Raw genomic sequence first — 15,949 nt, 5'->3', positions numbered from 1 at the left:
TGAAGGGTGCTGGTCCTTTTTACAATAAACTTGGTAACTCATTTCTACTAGAGATAAGACTAGTCTAAAACTTTTTGAGAAAATACAAACCACTTGTTGGTCATAAACTTTCCTTTAGTGTAAAACGTCGCAAATATCGAAACATTCTATAAAACATTACGTGTGCATGCCAGACTCTTATTGATAGTCTTTGTAGTTGGCAGAAGTTTCCCATCATTTGTTTCTTTGCATTAATTTGGTGTGACCTGTGGATTGAAATCATTAAGACATGGCTCAGTGAAAATGAACTCGGCCTCAGTGGAGGGTTCAAAGGTAACCAACCAACATGTCTGAGGTGATGTGACGTCATAGGTCAGGGTCGAATCTGGCACCCCTTGGACTGCCAGCTCGAAGGGACCGTTATCGTTCGTGATGATTATTGGTACTCCGATGTACTTCACGCTATTCCCTTTCTTATATTTTAATCGCTGAGAGGAGAAGTCCCGTTTGTAGATGCTCCCATAGGCATTGCTCAACACTGCATTAAAGTAAATATCATGAACAATGTCATCATTTATTCATTTTATTTTATAAATTTCAAAAGGAAACGAATAAATATTGTGGATTTATCCTTGTGGGCTTTTCAGTTCAAATAAGTGTATTTAGTATGTTATATTAAATTACACAAACGGTTGTAATTAGTTTCAATTTAAAACAATTTCGCTTTGTAGAGCGTGACTACCTTTGTTTCATACTTACCCATTTTGTACAACGCTTCACGAGTACCGGGCCCACTGGGGGAAAAGGTCACATACACAAATGTATCTGTGTTGACTGTGAACTCTAGTCGCATTGGTGACGTCATCGGCACCTGAATCTCCATGGTACCATTAAACCGATACGTATTTTGAGCACAGAGTGAAGTTCCCTCAAATGTTCCTGAAAAGAAATGGAGTAAAAGGCCTGGCATAAAAATCGAGAAATCAGCAATACAGTACAAATAATTTACTTACCTGTGTAAAATGTTAAGAGTAGCAATATTCATTGGCGTCTCTCAGTATAAAACTTACATAACATCCCGCCAGTCGGTCAAAGCCGGTACATTTATAGTTCAAATGGTTTGCTGTAGAGTTGTACTTTATACGTTCATATTAAAAATATAATAATACAGCATGGGCTGTCCGTTGGTGTACATACTGTTTTCTTGACTGTTAAGGCACTTGGTGAAGAGGATCTCCGTGTATTTTCGTACTAAATAATGTTTTACTGTTTTTGTTGTTTTTTGGTGGGGGCTGATATTAACAATTTCTGCATGTCCTTTTGACGAATTTGGACAGAAAATATTTCTAGTTTAAAAAGTTTAGGGAAAGGTGCCAGAATTTACCCAGTGAAGTTAAAATAAATATAAATCGGTAACAAAATATTTATCCACAATGCTGTAGTTTATTGTAATTGTGAGCGCTTGGGTTCCATTGTCGTTTCCATTGTTATGTTAAGAGGAAACACAAAGAAAAGAAAACCACAAAGAAAATGTTTTGTCACATTTCATGTTTTCACCTTCAGTATCGCCGAAGTGACGACACCCACACGATAGCTGAATCCCCGATCCCTTTATGGAGTTGTTAGCTGCTTTAAGCTGACAAACGTTGTCATTGCAGTAGTTAAACGACTTGCAGGAATTATCTTGCAGGCAGTGTGAGGCACATATCACGTATGAACTTGCTTTTCTCACCCGGTAGATTGTATCTTTGAGGGCATGGCTTTGAGTTGGACTAGGATAAAATGCAATGATGTTTCCTTGATGCATTTGGTAGTCACGTGATGCAAGTTGGCAGGCTCCATTTACAACATCGAAGGAAACGACCATCAGGAATATGTTTGTCAACAGGGACAGAGTGTTTGCGATGACAGTCATAATGCAGTCACAACTTTATCTGCAACAGATAGAACAAGCTAACATTTTCAAAAAGTCCATTTCAAAATGTAATTGTTGTGTAAAATTTGCATTCATTCAGATGTCTGGCTCGGGCGGGATTGGGAGTTCTAGGGCTCTAGATAATAATAATAATAAATAATAATAAGACTTGTAATGCGCACATATCCACCCTGCTGGGTGTTCAAGGCGCAGTAAACCAAAACAAAACAAAACAAAAACACAACACAAAGAAAAACAGACACAACAAAATTAGTCATTGAAAACCTGTGACATAAGATTAGTTTTGAGAAGAGACTTGAATTTTGCGGTACAAAGACAAGATCGAAGATTAAGTGGTAGAGAGTTCCAGATGCGTGGCAACACACATACCACGTGACCTTGTGTCATTTACAAAATAACGAGCGGGAAACACACGCGGGCGGTAGCAAAACATTAATTATCGCCTGTTTGGAGAAAGAGAAATATCATGATACTTGTTATTATCGATTGGCGACGCTGTTTTTTGTATGAGCTGACTGGCACATTCCGGGCATATTAAAACGAGGCTTTAATTGGCATATTATATTAAACTGAGCCATTCAACAATTACAGAGTTTGTGCATAATATCTAGAAGTATCTCACGTTTACAAAAATGGCATCTATGTTAAAGCCAACCTTCTTTTAAAAACGCGGCGCGAGGTCAGTAATTTCAAAAGGAATTGAAAGAAGTCTTATTAATGACTTTCTTAATTACAGCTGTACCAACACGTAGCTTTTAATTCTGTATATAAAGGATGCTTTTTTTCATTCAGGAGAGTAAAATTTCATTGTTGGTCACGATAAGTGTTTTGTCTTCAGGAGCTCAGTCACTGCTTGAAAACAAGAGAAAAGCATGGGCCTATTGTTAAATAAAACAATGATTTACCTAATCTAAGTTATGTCAACTTACCTTTTGCAGCTGCTGTGCCAAATATCACCAAACAATGCGCAATATAACCCGGTTCAATTACGGGTGACAGGTCCTAGTATATAGCAGATTAAAACAATGACCACTTCGATCCAAACTCGTCAAAAGAACAATCTCTTACTCTGTCTTCAGTGCACATGAGAAATCAACACGTACTGAGAGTATATACTTTGAAGTTAAATCTTCTTAGTAGTATTTTATGCCAAATTCGTAGCAGTTACACTAAAATTGCAGAGCCAAAATTTTTAAGTGTTGACTGCGTAGTTGCCGTCGCCAACCTTAATGATTTCAAAACTTGTGAGCAGCTAGCTATATAACAGATTCATGAACGACAGACCTTGATTGTTGTCGTGATTTTTTAAAATCTAGAATAAGGGAGCTTGGTTGAAAACGTGATTTTTCCCGGAAGAACAAAATAGGTAGTTCGATACGGCGGTTTCAGGTAGCCCTATAGCCGAAAACAACAAAATCAATATACGCGGAAGAATATGCAGCATTGAATTTCAAGCTAATCGATCATTTTTCTTCAGGGTTTCGTTAATTAAAGTACGGACCCGATGCACTGACTAGATCACGCGGCATCCTTAACTTATTTATTTATTTATTTCCGCAAAACCTCCAAAAATAGAGAAGATAAAAAGATAAAACTACATCAAACTTACAATTAAAGGTACATAAACACGTATTTAGAGGAGCCATCTTAACAATCCACAAGGTCCGATTTGTATGGACTCATATTTGGAAGGAAAGTACGGGCTAAATGTTTCATAAACAATATCTTGTCACACCATGTACTGACTATCTCTAAATGAGTTGGGGTGGTTCTGAAAAGAACCGTTGGTTTAACTCGACGTTTCGATCGGTATGCTCTGATCGTCTTCCTGCATTCTCCAGAAGACTGATCGAAACGTCGAGTTAAACCAACGGTTCTTTTCAGAACCACCCCAACTCATTTAGAGATAGTCATTGCATGGTGTTACCGCAAACTCTTCTATATCTTATTCCCACCATGCAAAGTTTCAAATCCTAAATATCTTGCCAGTTCTTGAAAGAAGATTGCAACTTTATTCATTGCTCCATTCTGAAGATACCGTTGTCCAGCCTCAACATTCACTACTGGGAGGGGGTTTGGTTTAGAGCAATAACTATAAATTGGCAACAAAACAGCTGTAAGATAAAAGGCTTTTCATCTGAAATTCCACGATATAGGGGAGCGTATGTGACTTGTACAACCAGAAACAAAATTATCATTCAATGTCAATTTGAGTGACTCGTTGCTTTTTATCAGCTACACCCCTTAAATCAATATCTACAGTGGGGGGGGGGGGGGGGGGGGTTGAAAGGACGGTTGCTTTCAAAGCTATCGACCACCTTCCCGTACCTCAAGGTTTTGCTGACCCTCAGACCAGCCGAGGGTCGCGTGCGGAATGACCAGTTTCATTTTTTGTCATTCATGCATTATCAACAGTCATCTTTAAATATTAAATAGATGTGTTTTGAAGGAACATTACAGGGGAATTGTTTTTTACATAACAAAACAGTTGCTGTCAGTGTAAGCGCGTTATGTAATCCACCATATACATAAACTGACAAACCTGTAGGAGTTTGAGATCGATCGGCCCTCTGGGTGACGAGAAAATAGTGTAAAACATAGTTACAAATTTTGCATTGCATCGATGCGAAAACAAAAAATAATAAAACGCTCTCTGACGCGAAATAAGATTATTTATTTCTCATCAAATATGACATTTCAAACAGAAATATTTCAGGGGATGTTTTCTACTATCATCATCAGTTTTATGTAAATCTGTGATCTTCACGTTTTTGTTTCTTAACAATTATGTAACGTTCCATTAAGACTGCTTTGAAAATGAATATCTGGATGGCTCTCGCGGACGTGGTAGACCATTCTAAACCCTCCCAGCAGCTACTTGAATAGAGTGAGATCCCTATTAATTCTTCAAAGCACATACCATGGAGTTTGTGAGCGAGCTGCTCATAGTAGATTTTCACGTCTCGAATATGGCTGAACGAGATATTACGTTAACCAGAGGGTTGCCTTTCATTGCTTTAAATGGCTCATAATACCGCATTCTCTTGCGGCAGACTGAGATTAAAATGTCCCTTTGTTAATTTGAAGCTCACTACTCATGTAGACAGACTCGTAGACGTACAGGGAAGCCTGGACAATAGTAAAAACCAAACATCCTTTCTTGTCTAGCCCAGGCTGCCAAAATAGGCCCTTTACGAAACCACGGCTTCGGATTTTGGATTCGGCTTCAGGCTCCGCCCTCTCGTCTGAAGCCCCGAGCACGTACGCAAAGCACGCGCAATTGTCAAAACAACCGCGGGGCCATGTTTGCCCGAGCCGAATCTGGAGCCGCGAAGCCTTGGTTTCGCACACAGCAGGGCCATGTTAAATAAGGGCTAAAGGATTGAAATAGTGTCATCTAGTGTTCGATCCAGTGTACCTTCTCTGTAGCGGAAATTGATCGACTGACTCTCTTCAAGGAAATGGCAACGTCAAGGTACGAACAAGTGCAACCTTAAAGGGGCCTGTTATAAATATTGGGATTTCATAGCATGATGGTTTAAAACACAAATAAATTGGGGCGACCTGTATGGCGTGGGCTTTAGCCTGTTTTGTGTGTATGCTCAATGTGCACACTTATTATAGCGTGGTAGTGCATTGAATACAGCGAGTTTGAATGTAGCTTGTGTAGGGAATACTGGACGCTTAAAATGGCCGACGGTTATTCACTTCGGGTTTTAGTTGCACTTAGTATTTAGTTTTCTTATTATTTGTCAATTACTGAACAGTTTATATGAAAGTGTCAATCTGCATAATGGTGCTAATTCTTTTTTGTATTCAAGATTTGATGTTCGACTGTAAATGACGAAAATTTTAGATTAAGCATATTAAATCATTGCCTTAAATCTGATGAAAATGTTGCTTTCATTCGACTTACACCGAAAATTACGGCATCGTCACCGTAAATATATGATTACAATGAATTACGCATGCTCAAACTAGTGGCTTACGGGAGAGGTTAAAAAGTTTCAATGCATAGGGACAGCATACTCAACGGGACCAGTATCACGAAACTGTCATAACTTTCCTGTTAACCTGTATTCTGGTTTCCCTTATTGGCAGCTCCTCATCAAATGATAAGCGCTTCCATTTCTGTCCTTGTTAAAATGTGTTCTTAGAAAACGTAACAACCGGACTTTTGAACAAAGTTCAATTGAACAAAGTTATTGATACGCTTCCCCTCATCTCACTACTGCAGGGTATTGTTAAAACACGTCATTGGTCCTTTCTCGGCGGCAAGGTTGGGCATAACTATTGGCCTAATTGGTACGTTGAAACCCTGTCATTTTTCCATTCTTGGTGACGGCGGCAAGGTTGGGCTTGACTACTGGCCTAATTGGTACGTTGAAACCCTGTCATTTCCCTTCACGGTGACGGCGGCAAGGTTTGGTTTAACTACTGGCCTAATTGCTAGTTTGAAACCCTGTAATTTTTCCTTTGTTTGTGACGGCGGCAAGGTTTGGTTTGATAACTGGCCTAATTGCTAGTTTGAAACCCTGTAATTTTCCTTCTTGGTGACGGCGGCAAAGTTGGGTTTGAACTGGCCTAACTGCTAGTTTGAAACCCTGTAATTTCCCTTCTTGGTGACGGCGGCAAGGTTGGGTTTGAATACTGACTTAAGTTCTAGGTTGAAACTCTGTCATGAGTACTTTCTTGGTATTAACGGCGGCAAGATTGGGTTGAATATCGGCATAGATTCTAGTTTGAAACCCTGTGATTGTTTACTTTCTTGGTTACGGGCTTGAACACTGGTCTAATTGCTTGGATTAAACCCCCTCTTTTTATCATCAGTGACAACAATTGTTTGAGGCGCCAGGGCCGCGCATCTCATGCTCATGGTTATGCAACATTCCTGAAAGAATAAAAATTAACAAAAGTGATGATGTGATCTTAGTTCTTTATTTACTTTGACATTTTGTGCAGGTAATTAATAAGATACAAACACCAAAGAATTGACTACGTTGTACACTGGACACGTTTGGTAATATTGTTAAAGACCATACTTCTCACTTTGTGTATCGCAAGATATGCATAAAATAACAAACATGTGAAAAACTGAACTCAATTTGTCATCGAAGTTGTGAAAGAATAATGATTTTAAAAAACCTTGTCGCAAAGGCGTGTGCTTCCAGATGCTTGAGTGCGAGACCTCAGCTGAGGTCTCGAAAACAATTCAAATATTTTGGTGAGAAATTACTTCTTTCTCAAAAACTACGTTACTTCAAAGGGAGCTGTTTCTCGAAAAAATCATACTATCAGTATTTCAGTAATTACCAATAGTGTCCAGTGCCTTTAAATTACTTTATACTTTTATAGGCAAAGTATAACCGTTATACGCTAACAAAAAATTCGGTTTAAGTCACCGTTTGATTTTGATTTTAATCCTAATTAATTTAGTTAATATATACATCAATACTTACCTTTGTGAAAATGTTATTCTCAATTTGGGATAGCTATTTTGAAATAGTGCTGACATTTTTGAACGGTGATGTTCACGCTGAAAGAATAACCCGTAATTTAAATGCACATTCTTAGAGGCGTGTTGAGCAGAAACATTTCTCTTGAGTATTTGTGTTTGAATCCCTCTTTGAAACCATATTCTTTTAAAAGGATTCGTTTCTCGAAATGTTGATTATCATCAGTTAAAGACCCTGCACACAGTTGGTGTATCTCAACATATGCATAAAATAACAAACCTGTGAAAATTTGAGCTCAATCGGTCGTCGAAGTTGGGAGATATTAATGAAAGAAAAAAACACCCTTGTCGCACCATGGTCACACGAAATTAAGTGCTTTCCAGAAGCTTGATTTCGAGACCTCAAATTCTAAATCTGAGGTCTCGAAATCAAATTCGTGGAAAATTACTTCTTTCTCGAAAACTACGTCACTTCAGAGGGAGCCGTTTCTCACAGTGTTTTTTTACTATCAATTACTAACCAAGTAAGGTTTTATGATAAAAATTATTTTGAGTAATTACCAATTGTGTCCACTGCCTTTAATGCTTTTTACCGAGTGATTATTTTGGTCAATAAATCTTGAGTATTTCTACTAAAGTGTTGAAATAACCATTAACTATTCACTTTTCAATAATACGTTCATTCCATACTAGGTTAAACAAAAAAAGTAAACAAAAAATTTTAAGACTTTTAATGGGATATGTTTTATAGTAAAGGAAAATGCCCGTTACTTATTTAATTTATTGAAGTGTATGCAATATTACGATATTACAGCATTCTTCGAGTAGTTTTTTAATTTTTTTTTATTTTTTTTTTATTTTTTTTTTTATCTAGGTATACATTTATTACATACGTGATAGACGTTATTCCAAAAACATTCGTTGTTTAAAGGAACACGTTGCCTTGGATCGGACGAGTTGGTCTATTTAAAGCGTTTGAAAGCGTTTGTTATGAAATGCATATGGTTAGAAAGATGTTTTAAAAGTAGAATATAATGATCCACACAAGTATCACTCGAAATTGCACGGTTTTCCTATTACGTCGCGAACTATCACGGTCGGCCATTTATGGGAGTCAAAATTTTGACTCCCATAAATGGCCGGCAGTGTTAGTCGACAGGGTAAAAAGAAAACCACGCAATTTCGAGGCATATTTGTGTAGATCATTGTATTCTACTTTTACAATATTTGTCTAACCATATACATTTTACAACAAACGGTTAGTTACAGAACGCTTTTCAAAGACCAACTCGACCGATTCAAGGCAACGTGTTCCTTTAAGTTTGAATGTCCACGTTTTGAGCCTGGAAGGACATTGAGCTTCACCATTTAAAAAGAATACAAACTGCAACCAACAAATTTTAGATTTGCCCTTTTCAGAAATTAAAAACAATTACTTGAACAAATAATACAATCTTGTCTTAAATACAAGTATATGATCATTCAGAAAAAATGTGCTTATTCAGTTCAACGGCAAATAACTGCATTGTTTAAATCTTGCTAACTTTAAAGTGTTATCACCACAAATAATATTTGTTTTTCTTTAAAGAATTGAATATTATGATCTAAAAAACAACATTGCTTATTTCGACACAACTCGTTGACGTGGTTACTTTGTTTGTTTTGTAAACATCATCTCACAAGTTTATTCTGATCTATAGTTTTTGCCTGCGGCAGGAGACATAAATTGACAATTTCACAAGTATCGGATAAAAGTAGTTCATAAACAGCGTGCATCAGCAATACAACTCTTTGTATTAGTGATATAACGTTCGTTTCATGCCATGTTTACTATAATAATATATATTCTTAAAAAAGACAGAAAACAGTTATATGATTGTCATTAAGTAACTGGACTTGTTATTTTTACATCATCGCATGTTAGAAGCAACTAAGTTACTAAATAATGTTTGAAATGAGAAACAAAAATAAAAAAATTAAGAGCTCGTTACCTGCCAGCGAGAAAAAACAAGCAACTCAGCAACGGTAGCAAAAACTGTTAATGGAGTTGTGGTTGGTGCAGTATAAATGGCTTTGTTTATAATTGCCTGACAAAAACCGAGTTAGATTTTTATTTACAAGATTGGTAAAAGAATAACTGAAACGTACCGTTCACAATTACAATTAGGACGAATTGATAAACTTAACAGTTACCTTCTTTGGCAGCTGCAACAAGGAGTATAGAGAGTATAACGTTGGTAGAAACTGAGCCACGTCGCAGTCCGTTTACAGAAGGCATATAGTTGCTATACCCAGAAATAACTGTAAAATCAAGGCTCCTTGATCAACACAAGCAACAGCATCTGTACGTGATGTTGTTTAATACTTCATATGTAGTAGTTAACGCACGTACTCTGACGTATTAAATCTGACCAATTAGCGACTTCACTGGGTTAATGAAAACCAGAAGTCAGCAAACAAGTTGCGAGATAATAATGAAAGAAAAAGGCCCTTGTCACACGAAGTTGTGTGCTTTCAGATGCTTGATTTCGAGACCTCAAAAATCTAATTCTGAGGTCTCGAAATCAAATTCGTGGAAAATTACTTCTTTCTCGAAACCTACGTCACTTCAGAGGGAGCCGTTCCTCACATTGTTTTATACTATTACAGCTCCCCATTACTCGTTACCAAGTAGGGTTTTATGTTATAATTAATTTGAGTATAAATTACCAGTCATTTTGAGTAATTACCAATAGTGTCCCCTTCCTGTAAAACAGTTCGTGAAATTAAACCGTACCGTTAGTATAGACACAATCTGTATACATGCCATGTTACAGTCTGACTGCGCTGACTGCGCGATAACCTCAGTGTCAAGTTAAGATATGAACTGTGGATTGAAATCATTAATACATGGCTCGGTGAAAATGAACTCGGCCTCAGGAAAGGTTCCAAAACTAACAAACCAGCTGGGTTGAGGTGCAGATACTTCGTCGTAGGCCACTGTAGAACCTCGGATTGTGAGCTCGAAGCGACCGTTATCGTACGTTATGATGACTGGTACTCCGATGCTATTACCGGCTATCCCCTTCTGAAATTTCATTGTTTGAGAGGAGGGGTCCCATTTGAAGAACCTTCCAACTTGACTGCCCAACTCTGCATTCAAGTATTTACAAGTAATAGCAACGTTATAAACAGTATTATCATTGGCAACGTTTAGAATTAGCTTTTGAGTGTATCTTTGTAAGGCATAATGTATTGACCTTTTTATGTTAAGTTTACACATACGAATCTCATTATGAAAGTGAGTGTCAAATAATTCGTAGTTGAACATTTAAAGTCACCTGGAAATATAATTGTTTTTCTTCAAACATTTGAGTATATGTATATGAACAATAAAACATTTTTTTTTTTAGTAATTGTTTGTAACGATTTATATGTTTAAAACATGTTTTAATGTTTGGGGGTGACTCCGCCTACCCCTTTGGTGACGTAAATCGAGGCAGACTTTGCCTCGATCGAACATCAAACACACGTATGTGCAAGTACATGCAAGTCCTAGTCGTGAGTTTGTACGTTTCGAAAAAAAGGTTTATTTCTTGCATCTTCCGGCAATGTCGACCACATAAATTGCTGATGGATGCAGCAAAACAATTAAAGATGAGGTCAGTTTGCAAAGTGGTCCGGTCCGACGTCTTTTCCAGCGCTGTGCAGCAAAAACTTCGAGCCGTCGTGCTTCCAGAATCCGGAATACACCACACATTTTGACACGAAGAGAAAAGTTCTTTTCTAAAACATGACGCCATCCCAACAATATTTCCAGCTAAAGAAGGTACCTGAAAGACGTGACGAACCTAAAGGAGCATTTGCCAAACGTGAAAAAAATTGGGTATTGTTTCAACTTTGAGGGCATGTTTTTAGCTTGCGCCAAGCGTCACTATCTTGTGTTGGCACTGCACGCGATTCACCGTGCTGGGTAATCCGAGTGGACCGTCCGCACAACAGCCATACCGGGCGTGCAGTCTGCTCGTGACCGTAGTTATGTGCGTAGGCATCATACCGATCAGGTACCCAGACGTAGTGTACGGGGCCAGACTACACATTTTCTCTTCATATATCCAATTGGTGCAAGATATGTGAACAGATTTCCTACGGTACATGTACGAGTAGGATTCTACTCTACTCTACTCACTATATAACTGGTACTCTTCACATCGCTGTGTTAAACCAATGCAAAAATAACTGAGTACCAGCATACACCATACCATACAAGCGCCTCGATTGACGTCACGAACAGCGTCCTCTCGGGTCAGGCCTACTTTTAAATTTGTAAATAAAATGGAAACAAATTTTTAGAACCTTAGTTAACTATTTATTCATATTATTCCACTCATCAAAACACATATTTTAGTGACAAAAGCTTCTTTTTTTGACAAAAAACCACTTCCAGGTGACTTTAAGGTTTGCGCCTCCCGAAAGAAGTTAGCTTGGTATTTTAAGCTATTGCAACCTAAAAAGGAAAAATCGCATCACATTATTTCTCTTAATTAGGTTAGTAATAAGGGGCCGACGACTTAATCCTTTGTGTTACAGTACAGTAAAGTACCTCATGTTCATAATAATTTATCCAACACACTTCTTAACATGATTTGACCGTGTATAGAAATTCCGGACATTAAAGGCAGTGGACACTATTGGTAATTACTCAAAATAGTTATTAGCATAAAACCTTATTTGGTAACGAGTAATGGGGAGAGGTTGATAGTATAAAACATTGTAAAAAACGGGTCACTCTGAAGTAACGTATACGTAGTTTTTAGAAAGAAGTAATTTTACACGAATTTGATTTCGAGACCTCGGATTTAGAATTTGAGGTCTCGAAATCAAGCATCTGAAAGCACACAATTTCGTGCGACAAGGGCCTTTTTCTTTCATTATTATCTCGCAACTATTTTGCTGACTTCTGGTTTTCATCAACCCAGTGAAGTCGCTAATTGGTCAGATTTAATTCGTCAGAGTACGTGCGTTAACTACTACATATGAAGTATTAAACAACATCACGTACAGATGCAAGGGTGTTTTTTCTGTCATTATTATCTCGCAACTTCGACGACCGATTGAGCTCAAATTTTTACAGGTTTGTTATTTTATGCATATGTTGAGATACACCGAGTGAGAAGACTGGTCTTTGACAATTACCAACAGTGCCCAGTGTCTTTAAAGTAAATTTGCAAAAATATGCCATGTGAGTGATCGATAACTATTTGGGTTGTGTTAATATCAATCTTGGTGAATTAGACTTACATGCATGAATGGATTGGGATGGGTGACCTGACTTTACAGGGAAAGCAACACGATGCAAAGGTGCTATAAATGCAGGTACCTTTTATCAAGTCAGCATTAGCTACCATTATGATACTAATTGTTTGAAAGATTTTGATTAAATTTGGTTGACACTTTATATTGGCAACCGTCGTGACACTTACCTACCAAGTACATCTTTTCACGAGTACCAGAAACATCAAGCGAAAAGTGCACATCCACAAAGCTTTCCATGTGGACGGTGAACGCTAGTCGCATTGGTGACGTCATCGGCACCTGAAGCTCCCAGTTACCTTTAAACCGATGCGTATTTTGAGCACAGAGTGAAGTTCCCTCAATTGTTGTTTCTAAAATATTCAAGAGTTAAAGGCAGTGGACACTATTAGTAATTACTCAAAATACGCGTAACAAGGGAGTTTTTCTTTCATTCATATCTCTCAACTTTGACGACCAATTAAGCTCAAATTTCCACAGCTTTGTTATTTTATGCATATGTTGAGATACAAAAATTGGGAAGACTGGTCCTTGACCAGTACCAATAGTGTTCAGTGTCTTTAAAAGCCCGGCATGAGAATCAACAAATCACCAGTAAAAAAATACATTGCTTAAAGACACTGGACACGATTGGTAATTGTCAAAGACCAGTCTTCTCACTTAGTGTATCTCAACATTATGTGTGCTTTCAATTGTCTCGAAATCAAATCCGTGGAAAATTACTTCTTTCTCGAAAACTACGTCACTTCAGAGGGAGCTGTTTCTCACAATGTTTTATACTATCAACCTGTCCCCGTTACTCGTTACCAAGTAAGGTTTTCTGCTAATAATTGTTTTGACTAATTACCAACAGTGTCCACTGCCTTTAACTGTGTAAAACGCTCAAAATAATATTGCATTTATTTTCACCCTCTCAGTATTTAGCTAACATAACATTTAACCAGTAGGTCAAAAAAGCAACCGGTCAAAGCTGGCGAATTGTGGTAGATTGTTTTTGTAAAATGTCCAAAATGAGGCTTGTAATGTGATTGGGACGGGGCTTCTGAATAATTCAAATGTTCTTTTTTCCAATTTAAGATATTAGTGTGATTTCGTATGTTTATGTATTTATCAGTTGCTTTTAGTTGCTTGGGTTGGGTTTTTCTTTGGGGGGGAAACAAAAATCAAACTTTTTCTTCATTTGCCGTTGACTTTATTTGGAAGTACATTAGTCACTTAGTTTAAATGTTGGAAAGAAATGCCGAACAAAGTTGATCCGTTAAAGGGTCCGCAACGGCCACAGTCATTTCTGGGTCAGAAGGATCCCTTTTTGGTTTAACATTTCACCCTAATCTCAGTAAAGAGACTTTACTTACTAAGCAAGACGTAAAATTGCATTGTAGTTTAAGTTAAAAAAATAATTTGAATGATTACTGGGTAGCATTGGGTAGTCCTGCTTACCATGTTTACTACGGAATTGATAAACGAAAATGATTGAAAAACATATTTTCGAGTATAAACCCCCTCCAGAAAAAAAGTGATTTATCATAGGACACTTGAGGTAGACTTTTCAAGCAAGTTACTTAAAAATCGCTTTGAAACTCTTTATCCACACCATTGTCGTGTCTGCAACGCTGTGGTCGTTGTTAATAATAATAACAAGTTCTTGCATAGCGCATTTCACAATAAACTGTATCAATGCGCTTTACGGTAGTCCCCTGGTCATTGGGCCAATAAACATCCCTTTAATCTTTCTCAGCTCCCATTAGGGAGTATACAGCCCCGAGCTGCCGTGGCGCTCCGAAAGCTTTTCATTCACAATATCAACCTCATACCCCTGGGTGAAGAGAAGCAATTATAGTAAAGTATCTTGCTCAAGGACACAAGTGTCACGACCGGGATTATGTTTTGTAACTAGAAATTATCTTATGAAAAGCATTTTTTTAAGGAAGAAAACAAAATCAAAGAAAATAATGCGACAATGTGAGGAAATCACCGGAGTGACTATACACACAGCTGCTGTTTCGTCACATTTCTTAAATTCACCTTCAGTTTGTAACTCTTCATCTCCGTAGTGACGACACCCATCGGTTAGTTGAATTGCCGATGCCTTTGTAACGGTGTTGTTGGCTGCTTTGAGCTGACAGACTTTGCCATTGCAGTAGTTGAAAGACTTGCAGGACTCATCTTGCAGACAGTGTACTGCGCATACCACATCGGAACTTGCTTTTCTCACATGGTAGATTGTATCTTTGAGTGTGTGGTCTTGCATTAGACTAGGATAGAATGCAAGTGTGTTTCCTTGACGCATTTGGTAGTCACGTGATGCAGGTTGACACGATCCATTTACAACATCAGACGAAACAACCATCAGGAATATTTTAGTCCACAGGGAAAGAGTGATTGTGATGACAGTCATAATGCTGATGAAACGTTTAATCTGAAACAGAGAAAAATGTTCACTTATTTAGAGGTCGGGGTTCGACTAGACTGGCCCCCTGTCTTTATCCGTGCAAGGTCAAGACTGGTATTGTCTTACAAACCCATATTATTTGACTCAATGATTTGATTGGACTAACGTGCAGTGACGTAAGCTCTCCATATATGCGTTTTGATTGGTCTGCAGTGATGTTATGTGTCAGGGTTTTACGAACTTACCTAAACAGAACAGAGAGGACGCGGCAAACGTCGACAGATTGAAAGTCAAATTAGTGTGGGGTTTATCAATCCTCACTACAATCAATCCGCAGCCCGTGCGTTAATAAGACTAAAAGCCGGGTTTTATCTGCAGTGTTTCTGTGTGGTTTTTTATTAATTAAGTCCAAAGGGCTTCTGAAATTCAGTCTTTTTCGGCCTTTTCTGAAAAGTATTGACAGAAATTATTTAGCAGTAAATTGAAATGAAGAGCATATCTGTCGTTTTGTATTAAAAAATCGGTGCACCTCGAATTTTAAAAAGGTAAATTTGTACGTGAAAAAATTGCTTCAAAATAAAGAAAACAAGTCACAAAACACGGCAGATTGTCCCGTTATCGATGTCGGCAACAGTCCCCAAATAGTATACATGGATAGATTATTTAATATTCTTCCTGGAAATGTTAAAAGCAAGACCGGATCGTGGCTAGTCCAGTCAGGATACAGCGATTTCCACCGGTAGTCCAAAACTCCCGTTACGAAAAAAGCAACCATTAGACAGAATTGTTTTCCTTCACGTTGATTGGCTGACGATGACATCGTCGATTGATATGGCAGCCTGCTATTTTTTGTGGGTATGGTGCCCCGACCGCCAAGCCGGCGTTTAGTCAAAAC

The 15,949-nt window shown here is 37.9% G+C and overlaps 1 protein-coding gene and 1 pseudogene across 1 annotated transcript; both read right to left on the bottom strand.

Annotated features, from left to right (window-relative positions):
* Nucleotides 1-230: 230 nt before the first annotated feature.
* On the bottom strand, nucleotides 231-1,894 carry LOC139950146 (uncharacterized; annotated as a pseudogene).
* Nucleotides 1,895-10,224: 8,330 nt separating this feature from the next.
* Nucleotides 10,225-15,060, bottom strand: LOC139950145 (uncharacterized). The gene is made up of 3 exons (XM_071948771.1): nucleotides 14,688-15,060; nucleotides 12,833-13,015; nucleotides 10,225-10,502 (listed from the first exon to the last, which is right to left on the bottom strand). The coding sequence occupies exons 1-3, from the start codon at nucleotides 15,058-15,060 to the stop codon at nucleotides 10,225-10,227; spliced, it is 834 nt and encodes a 277-aa protein (XP_071804872.1).
* Nucleotides 15,061-15,949: the final 889 nt, after the last annotated feature.

Source organism: Asterias amurensis, chromosome 17 (assembly GCF_032118995.1).
Source record: "Asterias amurensis chromosome 17, ASM3211899v1".
Taxonomy (NCBI): domain Eukaryota; kingdom Metazoa; phylum Echinodermata; class Asteroidea; order Forcipulatida; family Asteriidae; genus Asterias; species Asterias amurensis.
This window is presented reverse-complemented; position numbering and strand designations above follow the sequence as displayed.